This window comes from Canis lupus, chromosome X, assembly GCF_048164855.1.
Source record: "Canis lupus baileyi chromosome X, mCanLup2.hap1, whole genome shotgun sequence".
NCBI lineage: Eukaryota > Metazoa > Chordata > Mammalia > Carnivora > Canidae > Canis > Canis lupus.
Genome location: NC_132876.1, coordinates 107,108,805 through 107,124,932, shown reverse-complemented (window position 1 = coordinate 107,124,932; position 16,128 = coordinate 107,108,805). Strand labels below are relative to the sequence as shown.

Genomic DNA, 16,128 nt, shown 5'->3' with positions numbered 1-16,128 from the left:
ATCATTGTTCTTATTAGGAAATATCATTGGCTTTTGACGATTTATTGTGTGAGAAGAGACTTTCGTATAAACACTGTGATTTGCATATATATATAATATGTACTTGCATATATATCTCCAAGTTAGAATGACTTACTAAAAGTGATCACCGAAAAAGAGGATGGAATATTGATGTCAAGATGCAAAAAAAATATAAGGAAGTTTAAAAATTATGAAGATTAATATGATGTTGCCCCTTCAGAGTCATGCGTCTTCCTCTATATGAAAGCAGCAGGAAGACAGAGAACCACTAGCTGGATCCTTCTCTGTTTTGCAGTGAGGTTTTTGTACCTTGAAATCTCAAACTGATATTAAGAAAATATAAAGAATAGGTATATAGAATTAACATTTCACTTCTAAATTAAGAACTTGCTTTCCTGCCCTCACTTCTCCTCCTAGTGTCATAGTATCCTCTCATGGCAAGGAGGTAGAATGTTGAGAGGGAGAGTGAAGAGAAAACATTTTAACTCATAAAAGAGCTTTCAGTCTCACGGGAGCTAGAGCAGTGGCTCTGAAGCAGGCAAGGACACTGCAGAAGGCTGTGCTTGCTCTCTCTCCCTCTCTCCCTCTCTGTTGTGTCTTCTTTCCTGATTGTTAGGATTTATGAATGTAGCTCTTAGGATCAGTCCAGGGTGCAAAATTTGGTGGTGAGCTGCAATACCAAAGCAAAGCATTTCTCCCACTCGTCTGCACAAAGCCAGCTGCATAATTTGTAAGGCCCAATGCCAAATGAAAATATGGGGCCCCCTGTTCAGAAAGCAAGAAGAAGAGCAGTTAAAGGTGCTCAGGTATGAAGCTTTGGCCTGCCTTCCATGACCTCTCTTTCTCTAGACTTGTCAATTTTATTTGCAATTTAATGTCATTGTAAGTTGTAAGAAAAATAAAAATTCTAAGTCCTCAGCATAATTTTACTGTTCACCTGTACAATGTTAGTTTTAAATTAAAATATAAGAGCTTTTGACATGCGTGTGGAATCACCAAATCACCAAAATTATACAGTTTGTATTTTGTAGCTTAAACATGCACATATACTTTGTTCTCACCAGGACAGTGGAAACGCTGCACGAAGCTAACCTGCCTGCTTTTATGTTATTTCTTAATGCACATACATTCTATTCACCCTTGCTACTTCTGGCTTGCTGATGAGTAAGGGAAGACTGAAAGGGAAAGGAACTAGGGGTCGCCTTGTCTTTCCCTTTCCTTCTATGTAATTTTCAGTTAATACAGGAAAGTAACAAAAATAAGAAAGGGTATGATAAGGCCCTGGTCATTCATGTTGCTTAGAATGCCATTGCCTTTCTTTTGGTGATCAAAGCAAATCCTGGTCCCAATGGAAAGAGCCCTTTTGGGGCTATCCAAGGCTCCATCTACTCAATCCTAGATGTGACATGCTTACCTTGTACTCATTTTGAGTCTCACTGAACTTACATTGTGGGCCTAGGGGAGTTCTGTGTTTCTGGGTAGTATCAAGAATGCTGCAGGCAAATGGGGCACCTAGGGGGGCCCCTTTGACAGCATAGGCTGCATATCCATGTAGCTGGCCCTTTCAGTATCGGGGGAAGCGTCTGGATAGCCGGAAGTCTCCTGCACATACTGTATGAAGGAGCCCAGTTCACAGCAGGCTGGACAGTGCCAGTAGTGTATTCATGCAAAGTGGTTTCCTCGAAACTAATGTGATGCACTTATTTCAAACTCCGTTGAATTAATATAATTTTGGCAACAGTTGAATCTGTGAAAAGTGCTCCCAGTTCCACAAGGAGGACCTTTCAGATGGGCCTTTGAAACCTCCAGACTAAAGCTTGAACCAGGTGCTCATTGTTGAATCAATCTCTGTATCCCTTACAATTTTGTCTTTCTCCCAGGGTTTCCAGCAGGAGAGCTCCAGAAACCTTTTTTTTGGGGAACAGAATATCCTCGGTAAGTAAATGAGTGAAGAAGCCAGTTATTGATAAGTAAGGGAGACGTGCTGGTTTGGCAGAGAATAGGATATAAAGTCACAAAAACAAACAAAGCCAGTGGTTGTTCAGCACAGAGATGGTGCAGAACCAGGTGTGGGTCAGTCCTGCTTTTGTCGTTTAGGTATTTGTTTTCCTGTTCTTTTTATCAGAGTGTATGACTGGATAGGAGAGGCAACTTCTACACATGGAGCTTTCATTCTTATGCATTTATTCACTTGTGCATTGACTCATGGTACAAATATTTGGACCTTCAAGGATTGTTGGGACTTGAGTTGATGGTGCGGGGTCTAACCCATGGAAGAAATGGAAGAAATCATGTAAGAAGAGAAAAGAAAAGTGTGTACAGAATAGCAAAGATTTTGGTTTGTCTGGTCCAAGTAGTATATGAAGGGAAGTAGTGGAAAAGACATCTGGGAAAGAAGTTTGATATTTGATATTGGAGGGCTGTGAGTGCCAGGTAGGGAGCCTGGACATTAACAAGCAGTAGAAAATATAGAAGGTTTTGAACAAATAAAGATAATCAAATTTGTCTTTAGAAATATAATCTGGGTAGTTATACAATAGGTCAAAAATTGACAGTCTCTGGAGTTAGAGATATTAAAGGTCATTAATACCAACAGATTGTGGACTTAGGTAATTAAGAATTTACATAGTGGGAATTCTGATAATATTAATTGTTGGTAATATCACCACTTTTATTATGTGCTTTGTATGCTCTGGTGCTTTAATATGCAGAAAATTTAGTCTTGCTTTTAGAAGTTTAGGGTCTTGTGTTTCGGTTTGGACAAATGACAGTTGAGATATTTTATAGGTTAAAAACATATGGGATCACATACATATAAACATACGAGAGATGTGGTAGCAATATTTTGATTTGGACTTCCCCAAGAGCAGACCCTATGACAAGGATTTGAGTTCAAGGAGTTCTTATGAGAGGTGACAGCAGAAAACACCAGCAGGGGAGCAGAGATGGCAGACAGGGAGGGAAGGAAGCCAATAAATTGTGTTGTATGAGTTTTCTATGGCTTCCAGAATTAGGACAAACTTAATGGCTTAACACAAAACCAATTCATTAGCTTATAGTTCGGTAGGTCAGAAGTCCACCCTGGGTCTCGCTGGGCTAAACACAAGATGTCGGCACAGCTGCATTCCTTTCTGTAAACTGTAGGGAAGAATTTATTTCCTTGCCTTTTCTAGCCTCTAGAGTTGGCCCCCATTCCTTGGTTCATGGCCTTTCTTCCATCTTCCAAACTAGCAACGTTGCATTGCCCTGACCATAGATCCGTAGTCACCTCTCCTTCTGACTGTCCTCTTCTGGCTTCTCCTCCACTTTGAAGGACCCCGGTGAGTATATTGGGTGTACCCAGATAATCCTGGGTAATCTCCCTATCTTAAACTCAGAGTATCAGCAACCTTAATTCCCTTTTGCTATGTCATAACATATTCATGGCTTCTGGGGATTAGCATGCAGACATCGTTGGGTGCCATTATTCTACCTACGACCTATGTATTTCCCAGTCTGTTATCACTGTGAGCAGCTGGGGCTCGGTGCTGCTGGGGAACTGTACAACAGGCTTCAGCATAATCCCACCTCAGTGGCTGGGGAGCCGGGTTGTTTAGCATCCAGCTCACCTTCCCACATTGATTTGAGGGCTGCCACCAAGTGTATTAAGTCTCTGGCATTGCCTAATCCCAACCAAGAGGGCTCTGGTAGCCAGAACAAATCCTCAGACAGCTAGTTTCAGGTGTTAGCAATTGGAAGCTGTTGGATTGGTGTGCTCATACACGGTGAGTGCCGACGCGACCAGGAGCTGGCATCAGTAAAGCTTTAGGGAAGCACTCTATTAGCGAAAATGAGAATTCTTTGTTTGTATTAACCAAATCCATTAATATCATCCCAAACCTCAGCTGCAAAGTTTTTTTTATTAGCGTTCAGATAGTTGGAATTGATTTTCCCTATCATTCAGATTAAAAATTTACATATATTTCTAGAAAACTAAAGATCTAGGTTAAATATCCTCTAGGTTTCCTTCAAACTAAACATGTCCTAGGATTCTTTGATTCTGCTTGTCTTTAGCAGTTCAACTGAGCTTCCGTTATTGTGGTTATGCACCTAGAGACTTGGAAATAGTCTGATTAGGTTTTAAAGTTACTGATTCAGTGAATGTGTTTATTGGGTCTGTGAACATGATTTTCTGATCTAAAAGTCAAAATCATAGAAACCTCGGAAATAATATTAGTGTCTATGAGTGCAGCCCTATGCTGAGCCATGTTTGATACTTGAGTGGGAGAGAGAGATTTGTATTTTTTCCCTAAAGAAGTTCTGTGTCCTCACTGAAGCCTTCCATCCTCTATTATGATAGCTGCTTAATGAATAATTATTAAGCATCTTTGGGGTATGTGGCATTGGAAAGATGGAGATGCTGAAGACATGAGAATCACAGTCCAGTCAGATGGCTTCCCATACATCTGTTTTGGATGGATAGCCTCCAGACCCAGGGAGTAGGTATCCTTTGTGTTCTCACTGGTTAGCTTAGTCCTTCCCTGATTGTTGAGTCTAATTATGGGGACAAGGACAAGCTACATTGTTTCTAGAAGAAAGGATCAGGATCATAAGTAGCCTAAGACAACATCCCAAATTGTGTGTTCCACGAAGTAGTAACAGAGGTAAGTCATCCTCCCTTTTGTTTTGGAGAATTACAATACTCAGCAGCATAAAAATGTGCAAGCAGTTCTCTGTAAGAAAGAAACACTTAGATGTGTTTAAGCCAGAGGTTCCTGAAGTCTCCCCTTTCCTTGTGTTTTGGAAAATGCTGGTCTAGAATTCACAGTTGAAGAAAAACAATTGAAAGAACTTGAGGACACTTGAAGGGGGGGAACCCTATAAGTGTCTTCACATTTTTGAAGGAGAGTTAAGGCAGCAGACAATTTACTGTGTTCGGTGGGGGTGGTGGGGTGTGGTCAGAGGGTATTCAGATAGAGACTATCGGCGACCAGTAGGTAGAAGACAAAGGAAGGAGACTGCAGATCAGTGTTAGGGAGAGCTGTTTTATTTAGAACCATCTGAAAAGGAAATGGTCCTCCTCGTGAGCTCCTGGTCATTGGAAATCCCAGGAGAAGTCCTATGACTATTGGAATGGATTTTTATAAAGGAAGCCCATGCCTCTGCTAAGGAGTCGAAGTAGATAACCTGAAAGCCGCTTTCAAATCAGAGATTTTAATGAATTTCTGAATCAGGCACAGAGTAGCCCTTACTTGTTGACAGCGTGAAATCATGGTTGCTGCAGGCAGCGGCCTGGCTGTCCTCTTGTTGACAGCAAAATCCAGTGCATACGTTAAACCCATGGGGTAGTGAGAACACGAGAGAGATTGAGTAGGTGGAAAAATTGTCATTTTTTCCATTTCACTTTTGAAAGGCTCGATTTTTCTCTGCAACAGTCTTCTTGTTTCTGGCCAGCCAGTCACATTTTAAACGGCATTTGAGTTTATTTATTTATTTTTATGGCATGCTCATTTAGTAATGTCCATTGACGAAATGGAAGATGTGACTTCAGCATTATGAAACATTATCATTCTAAGGCTCAGTCACATAAAATTACTTTTTCTTGTCCCCTGTCCAAAGGATCATGATTATGAGACTGAGAATTGGAACTTACAGTGATTCAGTCATTTTCTGAATTCTTTATTACCCTTTGCAAATAGGAAGCTCATTGGAGCAGCCCCTGTTAAGGGACATTTATTGCAGAGCAGTTGCTATAAGCTTCCATTGTTCATTCCCTAGGTCTGTCCAGTCACCAGCATTGACCAGGGGTTGTAGAGGACTGAGTACTCTGCCCAGGGCTGAAAGGCATAAAAAAGGGGCAATGTTACAGGCTGCATAGTGATAGCTCCTGCTGCAGAAACCAGCACTATGTAAAATTATAAGTTTGTCCCACACTGCCATGAGAGCTCCATGATTGAAATGCATAATTTTACTCTTACTTCCTTAATGAAGGTTTGCAATGATGTAAAAACAGTAGGAAGCGTTTTTTCAAATGCAAATTACCTTGCAGGAAAGAAATAACAAAGGGAAGAATTGCCACCAAGGGGAAAAATTAAATCTTCCAGCACTTCCTTGGGTATAGTTGAGACAAACAATTAGCATGTTAAGGATCATTATGTCCTGTAATAACATGTTGCTTCAAAAATTTTCGTTCTTCCCACTTATGGGTCCTTTCCATTTGCCCGGGTGACTTTGATGTCACTTGTCAGGCGCCAACTGTGAAATATTTTTAGCATAATTGCGAATCTCAGAAAGAATCCTCATAACAAGGATTTTAAATTGTCTTTAATTCTCATCTACATGTTAAATAACTAAAATAAGTTACATGTAGACCTATCACTTCCTTGAAATGGTAAAGTTAATTAACTGATTAGTTAAATCATTGTTGCTTTCTTACTGTATACTAGGTACAGAGAATTTAGCAGTGATCAAGTAGATAAGGGTTTGGCCTTCATGGAACTTGTAGTTGAGAGAGAGGGTCTCAGACACACACGCACATCCAGAAGCCTCCTTATGGATTTCTTCATTTATCCTTTATATACTCTGTTTCAGTTATGTATGGCTACCTGACCAAGTGCTACCGAACAACCACTCTTGGCTCACAATTCTGCAATTTCCAAACCTGGTTAAGGCTTAAGGATCATTGCCATTCACTTGTGAGCTTGTCTGTCACAGAAGCAAGGGGATGCAACTACCTTTGAAAGCAGTGATCCCTTTCAATCTGTTACTTTTTTAAGATTACATTTGGGAAACTAACTTCTAACTTCTGAGTCTACAGTGATTTTCTTAAAGATTTTATTTATTATTTGACGAGAGAGAGAGAGAGAGAGAGAGAGAGCAAGCACAAGCAGGGTGAGTGGCAGAGGGAGAAGCAGGTTCCCTGCTGAGCAAGAACCGCCCCCCCCCAATGTGGGACTCAACGTGGGGCTGGATCCTAGGACTCTGGGGTCATGACCTGAGCTGATGGCAGCTGCTTAACCAACTGAGCCACCCAGGTGCCCCTATAGTGATTTTTCAACAGGTTCTCAGATAAAAAAAATAAATGGTATGTTTACTGGCAGGATCTTTTCAAACCCTGCTGTTGCTTTGAATGTTTATAGATATAAACTGGCTAGAGCAGATACAGAATCATAGGAAACCTTAGGGCTGGAAGGGACTTTAGAAATTTTCTCTTTCATATCCCTAAAATCCTACATAGGATCATAGTGACAGTATTAGAATTTATTTTCTTTGCCCATTTCAATGAGAAAGAAGGGTGTGTTTAGATTTTTTAAAAAATAATTTTGTGGGTGTGGTTATTAAGTTGTTATTACTGTGGTTACTAGAAAACAGATTATCTTGGCTTTCACTGAAGAAAATCAAAGGATTATACTCTGAGATTCATGCTTGTAATTTTCTCCAAATTACATATTTACACCATAGATCTCTGAGTTATGGAGCTATAGGAGTAATTGTTGGACATGAATTTACACACGGATTTGATAATAATGGTAAGTACTGGTTCCGTTGTATAAGCTGCCACTTTTATGATAATGTTGATGATATGGATGTTAATTGTTGCTATTATCTTTGCATAGTGGCATCATCATAGACTGAAGATTATCCAAAGTAGTATGATTGCTGATTGAAAACTTTCTCCCATGTCTTGCTGTGATAGCTTGCCATAAATAAATAATTGTTCCCATTGGTGATGGGCTAGCATGAAAAAAAAGACCTTGTAATTTCAGTGAAATTAGCTTTGCATTTAGATCAGATTGCTATAGCTGCCACGAGTGTTACACGAATTGCTTCATAGCTTCTCCCCTTTGTCATTTTTTTATTCACCATCTTGAGATGCTGTCCCTGGAGGTGTGAGCTCTGCTCCCAAGATGATTATAAATGCTGCCAAGTTAGGACTCACCCAGTTAGGACTCTGGAGCTTGGCTGCCTTATCCCATTATACTATTGCAAGGATTATGCAATGCTTAAGCTCTGTTTTTCTCTATCCTGGCATATATTCAGAATTTTGTTAAAAGGCTACACTTTCCTAATAATGTATAATATATAAGAATATGCTATGTATCCTGATGACATTTAAGCACAAGAACAGAGTATGACATAAACTACTGAAATTAGCACCCTTTGAGAGTCATCATTTTTCATCAACACTCCTTTCGCCTTTACCTTTGAGCATTATTGAGAGTCACATGAAATGTCTAAAATTTATGAATTAGCCACAAATTACAATTATGATTGTATGGCAGATTCAAGAAGCTGGCTGGCACAAGGCAAGGTTGTGTAGAGGGACCTCTTTCTTCCAAGCTTGTGGGGTCTCCAACATCCTTTCCTGGATGCCTACACCAGGGCCAGACTCTTTTGGTTCTTCTCCTTCTGGACAGTTCTTCCTGTGCTCCCAGCAGCCCTTCCTGAGTCACTTAGGGTTTCTATTTCTCTGGTGTCTCCCCTCCCTATTAAAACGTAGCTGCTTTATAGTCATCACAATCTCCAGAGCTACACTTTCTATCTTTGCATGTTTATCTAAGATGAGGATATTAGCTAAGAAACATAACCCAGTAGTGATCTCTCGGTTCTGGGGCCTTCTTCCTGGGAAATATGAAGTACAGTTCTCCTCCTGAATCTTTTGGAGGCCTTCTGGAGCCATTCTCAGAGGACATGATCTAATGATGGCAATTGCATTCTGTAACCAATACTTAGAACAGAGAGTTACATGGTTAACTACATACCTAGTAACTGTTTAATGATTGGTTGGATAGTGTGTGGAGGACAGTGACTCCATGCTCTCCTTGGGGTGTTGGTAGTGGCATCCACCCTTGCCAAAGAGCTTTGGATTATTTCAATTTGCTTTGTGGACTTTTGTATAAGCCCAGTGAAGAGTTCTTTGCATAATTAAATTTAAACCAATAGTAATCTTGAATATAAACGATAGTCCAAATCTACTCAAACTTTTTTTGAAGGGTATAGACAAAACAGAGAGTGAGCCTGTAGCAAAAAACAACATGTAGAATTAATCTTTTTTTCCATTATGTTTTGGAGATTTCCATTCTGGTTCCAAGTTCTCTTTTTTGGAGCAACCTTCCTTGTCACAGCAGGACAGATGGGCCTTCTATGCACACTGGTGGCTGTGGGATGATTCATAACAGAGGTTTTATGTGTCTCTCAGCTCCTAGCACTGTGGAGGAAATACGTTCCTATAAGGCTGAGTCAGGGGCTGTGGTCTCACAGTGTGAATGACTCACTGGGCTGGGCCTATGGATCGTTTGGAATTTCACTGGTAGTGGTGCTCCACCTCCCTCCATGGGCTTTCTGAATGAAACCATTTCATTTCATAATCTAGAGAACATTTTCGGTCATATCAGGTGAAAATAAAGAATTCAAGATTGGTTCACAGTGTACATGCCATAAGTTGATGAATCTTATTTTTAGAATGTTCTTTGTTGCTTAGAAGGAAAGAACTTCTTTAAACCTCTTTCTCCCCTCCACACTGCCTTTTACAATTAACTTGTGACAGTGGTGAGGAGGTGGGAGCTGCTTCCAGGAGTGACCCTTGCTACTGGGACTGCTTTTTCAAGGTCTGTTGAATTGAGGGAAAGGGAAAATGAAGAAATTAGTTTCCATAAATAGTACAGATTTCTTTTTAAAAGTTTTTATTTAAATTCCAGTTAGTTAACATATAGTGTAATGTTAGTTTCAGGTATACAATACAGTGATTCAACACTCCTTATATCAGCCTCTGCTCATCCCAGGTGCACTCCTTAATCTCCATCACCTATTTCACCCATGCAACCAGCCCCTCTTCTCTGGTAACCATCTGGTTGTTCTCTAGAGTTAAGCATCTGTTTCTTGATTTGCCTCTCTTCAACCCCCCTTTGCTCATTTGTTTCTTAAATTCCACATATGAGTGAAATCACACGATATTTGTTTTCCTCTGACTTATTTCACTTAGCATATACTCCCTAGCTCTATCTCTGTCATTGCAAATGGCAAGATCTCATTCTTTTTCATGGCCGAGTAATAATACACACACACACACACACACACACACACACACACCACTTCTTTATCCATTCATTCCATTCATCTGTCGATGGACACTTGGGCTGCTTCCATAATTTGGCTATTGTAGATAATGCTGCTATAAACATTAAACAATGCTGCTATAAACATGTATCCCTTCGAATTAGTGTTCTTGTATTCTTTGGGTAAATACCCAGGAGTGTGGTTGCTGGATTGTGGGGTAGCTCTATTTTTAACATTTTGAGGAACCTCCCTACTGTTTTCCACAGTGGCTGCACCAGTTTGCATTCCCACCAACAGTGCAGGAGTGTTCCTTTTTCTCCACATCCTCACCAACACTTGCTATTGCTTGTCTTTTTGATACTAGCCATTCTGACAGGTGTGAGGTGATAGCTCATTGGAGTTTTGATTTTCGTTTCCCTGATGATGAGTGATGTTGAGCATCTTTTCATGTGTCTGTTGGGCATGTAGATGTCGTTTTTGGAAAGATGGTGTAAACCCTATCAAAATATCACCAGCATTTTTCACAGAGCTAGAGCAAAGAATCCTAAAATTTGTATGGAACCACAAAAAACCCTGAATAGCCAAAGCAATCTTGAAAAAGAAAAGCAAAGCAGAGGCATCACAATTCCAGACTTTAAGCTATAGTACAAAGCTTTAGTCATCAAAACAGTATGATACTGTCACAAAAATAAACACATAGATCAATGGAACAGAATAGAAAACCCGGAAATGATTCCACAAATATATGGCCAATTAATCTTTGACAAAGCAGGAACGAGTATCCAGTGGGAAAAAGACAGTCTCTTCAACAAATGGTGCTGGGAAAACTGAAGAGCAACATGAAAAAGAAAGAAACTGGACTGCTTTCTTACAGCATACATAAAAATAAATTAAAAATGGATTAAAGATCTAAATATGAGACCAGAAACCATAAAAATCCTAGAACGCAAGTAATACAAATATCTTTTAACTTTCCTTTTGGCTAGGTAGAAAATATGATAAAAATGGAAACCTGGATCCTTGGTGGTCTACTGACTCAGAAGAAAAGTTTAAAGAAAAAACCAAGTGCATGGTTAACCAATATAGCAACTATTATTGGAGGAAAGCTGGCTTAAATGTAAGTACTTCTCTCCCTCCCTCTGCTGCTCCTCCTGCTTGTTCTCTCCCTCTCTCTCTCTCTTCAAATAAATAAATAAAATCTAAAAAAAAATGAAATGCAAATTCTTGAGGCTTACTTCAGCCCTCTTGACCCAGAATCCTGGAGGGAGGGAGCGGGGCACTGGTCTTCAGGCAGTCTGTCTTTTCATAAGCCCTCAGGTGACTTGACTCTGATACAAGCTCAAATTTGAGTATCACAGGCCTAAACATTAGTTTGTTTTCCTAGATTTAGATAAATGTAAAAAATATTGCAGTAAACATAAACAATAACATTCTTATGAATCTATACTCCCTATCATTTTTAAAAATTTCCTTCCAAATTACTACTTAAGTTTAACTCATTGAAATAAATCTCACTAATTTGAATTAATGACTGAATCGGTTAAGAGATGTTATAGAACTTTGAACAAAAGAAATGTACTTTTAAAATGTTTATTTTCTATTATATTTACATGCATACATTTCCATGAAGGCAAGAATGAAATTTTTTACACGCCATTTGTGTGCATTAAATTTTGTTCCTTTCTTGCCTTGCCTTCACCCCCTCTTGGCACTCTTTTCTTCCCTACCTGTCATTCATCTGAATCACCTTGCTACACTCTTTCCGTGCTCACCCAGAAAAAGACACACACCACAAACTCCTTTAGCTAATGGTTTTCAGTGGCTGCCTAGAAGTCCACAGTGGGAACATACTCTAACATAGTCACCTAACCTCTTATTGAGAGAGGTCACACTTTGTCTCCACTTCTTTTCCCACAGCAAGTGCTGCTGTAACTCTCATTATGTACATATCCTTTATGTCCACCAAGGAGAAATTCCTCCTGTCACCAACAAGTTACTATATTCATATTCCCACCAGTGATACATGAAGGAGCATTTACTTATTCAGTTATTTTCTCACCAATATATGAGAACTTTAAAAAATATTACAGATGTTAAAATTTTGTCCTTCACATTACAGTGTTTTCTCCCAGATATATTATGCATCCATTGGACTTTATGTATGGCATCTTTTGACATACGAAAAGTAAACATTTCTATAGAGCCAAAGATACCTATTTCTCTTAAAAAATAGTTTCTGCATTTCCATTCTATATCATATATATAGCCTCTTGGCTCTTCTGGAAAGGTTTTTGTTGTTATTTTACATTTGAATCTTCCTGCATGTAAAACATTTTTTTATGGGGTTTAATGTGAGAGTTCACTTTTCTTCCAAAAGGATAGCCAATTGATCCAATATCATTGACTAAAAGACATTTTTTCTCACTGAATTGAATGTTTGTCAAATTTTAGAAATCTCCTATATATTGACATCCATTTTTAGATTGTGTATTCTATTCTGCTGGTCTGTTTGTTGGTTTCTACACCAAGGTCTCATTACCATGGATATATGGATTGTTCTGGTATCTGTCAATACAAGCTTTCCCTCACTTTTCTTCCTTTATGTGCTTGGCCATTCTCAGGCAAATATACTTCTGTATATGGTCCAAGATCATATTACCTATTATCACCCTGTCCCCCAAAGAAAATCCCATTGGGATTCTAAGGTAAATAATATTCAGTGTATGGAATTGGCATTTTTATGATATAGTCTTCTTGTTCAAGAACATGGTATGTCTTTTTATCTGTTTGGCTCATTTTAAGTTTTCCAATACAATTGTATAGTTTTCACTATATATTTTATTTCCTGCAAATTATTTTTACTTCTTTTTTGTTTTCCTTATTTTGTTGGTTTGATCAGGTTTTCATGCCCTCTCCCTACTATTAATATTTTCTTGTAGTTCTTTTTTTATTGCATTTGCTGCCCCTGCTTTCATAATTACAAGAAATAGATGTCTTAGGAACTGGGTGGCTCACTAGTTGAGCTCTGCCTTTCGCTCAGGTCGTGATCCTGGGGTCCTGGGATGGAGTCCCACATCAGGCTCCCCACAGGGAGTCTCCTTCTCCCTCTGCCTATATCTCTGCCTCTCTCTCTATGTCTCTCATGAATGAATGAATGAATGAATGAATGAATAAAATCTTAAAAATAGAAGTAGATTTCTCTTGTTGGATCTGACAATAAGAGAGCAATAATGAAGAATTGTTGGTAGGATATGGATCTGCAGGAAGCCTTTACTCTAAAATACACAGGCACACACTATGCTCCTAATTTGTGTAGTCAAGGGGACAGCATGTAACAGAAGCAAGAGACCTGGGGATCCCTGGGTGGCACAGCGGTTTGGCGCCTGCCTTTGGCCCAGGGCGCGATCCTGGAGACCTGGGATCAAATCCCACATCGGGCTCCCGGTGCATGGAGCCTGCTTCTCCCTCTGCCTATGTCTCTGCCTCTCTCTCTCTCTCTCTCTGTGACTATCATAAATAAATAAAAATTAAAAAAAAAAGAAGCAAGAGACCACATAGAACTGACGGTCTTCCTGATTCTTCAACCATATTGAACACCAGGAACACCACTCCTTGTCCAGGCAGAGAAACCAGAGGCTATATCCTTGAATAGTATCTCTAGCTCTTTCATCACTGTTCTGGAAAGTCATGTCTCTACCCATATATTTTTAAAAGATCTACAACTATGTCATGAGAAGACCTGAAATAGGTGCTTCTGCTTATCTGTTTTCAATTCAAAGACTATCAAATTGTGAAAATACATCTTGAATATATTTTGCTTCAAGAAAAGCATAGAGGAGGGGTTCTAGAGTCAGACAGAGGTTCAAATCTTGATTCAACCAATTACAAGTTTTGTGAATTTGGGACAGTTGCTTAACATTCCTGAATCTCAGAGTCTTCATCTGTGAAATAGGTCACTCTTTCTGAACTCAGTCATTTGTTTAAAGAATTAAATGACTGAAATTGGGTACAGGACCAGCATCATAATGTCTGACATGCAATGCATTATAGCTAATATTATTACTTCTTTGTGGTATACTCAAAGGCACCCCATCCTAGGGAAAAACAAAGCCAAAGACTTTGGGGCTGGAAAAAAACAAACCGAACAAAAAGCACTATTAGAACAGTTTTCTTGGATGAAGGGAATGCATATTTCCTGATGATTGTTATATGCAGACTTGGGCGGTAGACTTTTCAGTTATCTGAAACAAATTTAATCCTCATACTGGTTCTCAAAGGTGTACATATTGCTGGCCCATTTATGTATAAGAAAACTGAGGCTCAAAGAGATAAAACCCATAGTAGAGTCTAGATTAGAATTTAGATTGGTGTGACTCCAAGATCTATATTCTTCCCTCCATATCATGCTGTCATTCTCTTATTTTAAGTTCATTTTACTCCTAGATGGTGTGTTGGTGGGAAGACTATTCTACAGCATCCATTTGAGCTAAAATGTCAGATACCGAAACTACCAGCAAATGTGTGCTTTGTCACAAGGATGATAGAAAGGGGATGCCTGTGTTGGCATCAATCCAATCAACTGTCAGAAAACAGCTTTAGTCTTGTTCCCAGAGAAAAGAGAGTGGCTTCCTTTGTGGATATAAAGGACTGTGCTTTATTTTCTGGCTCTGTTTGGGGATGTTGGTCCTCTATGCCTGAATCCTTTGCAGTGAACTGGAGAGAGCTCCAGTAGAGTGCCACAGCAGACTGTTAGCAGCTCCTGAGTCTTGAGAGGCAAACCTATGGCCAATATGGTCTACTGAGGTGCTCTAGAGTGGGAGGACCCAGAGGGGCGAGGCTATTCTCCAAACCTCCAATTTTGATAAAGCTTAGAGGAACCAGGAAGGAGATTAAATTCGAGTGTGAGTGGATATAAATAGAAGCACAGGAGTCAAGAGCAGTCTTGACTTGAGAAGCTAGCATATTACCAGACTCTGGAGACAAACTGCTTGGGTTTGAATCCCTGTGAAATGTGGGTGCTTCATTTAATCACTCTTAGGGAAGGTTCACTGGAAGCAAAACCCAAGAAGGGGTTCCTTAGGTGACTTATTTAGGAAGCAGTTTCAGGAGAAACCTATAAGAGGATGAGGAAAACATGCTGGTTTCAGGAGTTTAGCCTCGGCCTGATCCCATAGAAGGTTTTGGAGCCTGAATCGCACCACAGTAATTGTGGTGAGTAAGAGGCTAGACAATTCTAAGTGCACATTGGTCAGTTGCTGAGAGGTAGGTAGGGGATCACCTCCCAGGAATCTTCGGTGACGCAGCTCCCCTAAGCTAAGCTTAATCTTTTGAGCTTGCAGCAGTCATAGTAATAGGTGCTCAGTGTTGGTGGAAAAAAGGGTTCTGGTGTAATACTGACAACATCTGTTCCACTCTCTGAGCTTTTCTTTCCCACTTTGTTAGACAAGGGTGGTGGTAACAGCACTTACCTTGTGGGATTGTCATAAAAGAAAGAATGTATGTGAGAGCAGGAGTGGGAACTTTGGGGGACAGAAGCATTCTGGGTGATTGCAGAAAGAAATGTTTTTTGCAATCACTTTGTTTTTATCCATTGGTATTACTTGATACCTGGGTGATATTACTTGTGGTATTACTTGATACTTGGGCTAGTTTAAAAGTCAAGAGTGGGTAGGTAGGATCCATGGATTTAAAGTTTAGAGCAGAGTGTATAGATTTCATGTTGCTGCTATCACAAATCACCACAAAATTAATGACTTGAAAGAACACAAACACTGTTTTTTAAAAAAGATTTTATTTATTTATTCATGAGAGAGAGAGAGAGAGAGAGAGAGAGAGAGAGAGAGAGAGAGGCAGGCTCCCTGCGGGGAACCTGGCGTGGCACTCAATCTCAGGACCCCAGGATCATGACCTGAGCCAAAGACAGACGTTCAACCGCTGAGCTACCCAGGTGTCCCACAAACACTGATTTATACAGTTCTGTGTGTCGCACTCAGGTCTCAATGGGCTAAAGTCAAGGTGTAAGCAGAGCTGCTTTTTTTTTTACTAGCTGCTCTAGGGGAGAATCTATTTTGT

The 16,128-nt window shown here is 39.7% G+C and overlaps 1 protein-coding gene across 5 annotated transcripts in view; it reads left to right on the top strand.

Moving 5' to 3' along the window:
- The window catches only part of PHEX (phosphate regulating endopeptidase X-linked), a 210,125-nt gene that overhangs the window by 181,410 nt on the left and 12,587 nt on the right, over window positions 1-16,128 (top strand). For 4 of the 5 annotated variants that reach the window (XM_072818316.1, XM_072818315.1, XM_072818314.1 and 1 more), the window contains 3 exons: window positions 1,902-1,956; window positions 7,462-7,529; window positions 11,043-11,173. In XM_072818316.1, coding sequence (XP_072674417.1) covers window positions 1,902-1,956; window positions 7,462-7,529; window positions 11,043-11,173 — 254 coding nt within the window. The remainder of the gene's footprint in view (window positions 1-1,901; window positions 1,957-7,461; window positions 7,530-11,042; window positions 11,174-16,128) is intronic. The other variant, XM_072818317.1, reaches the window with a different exon arrangement.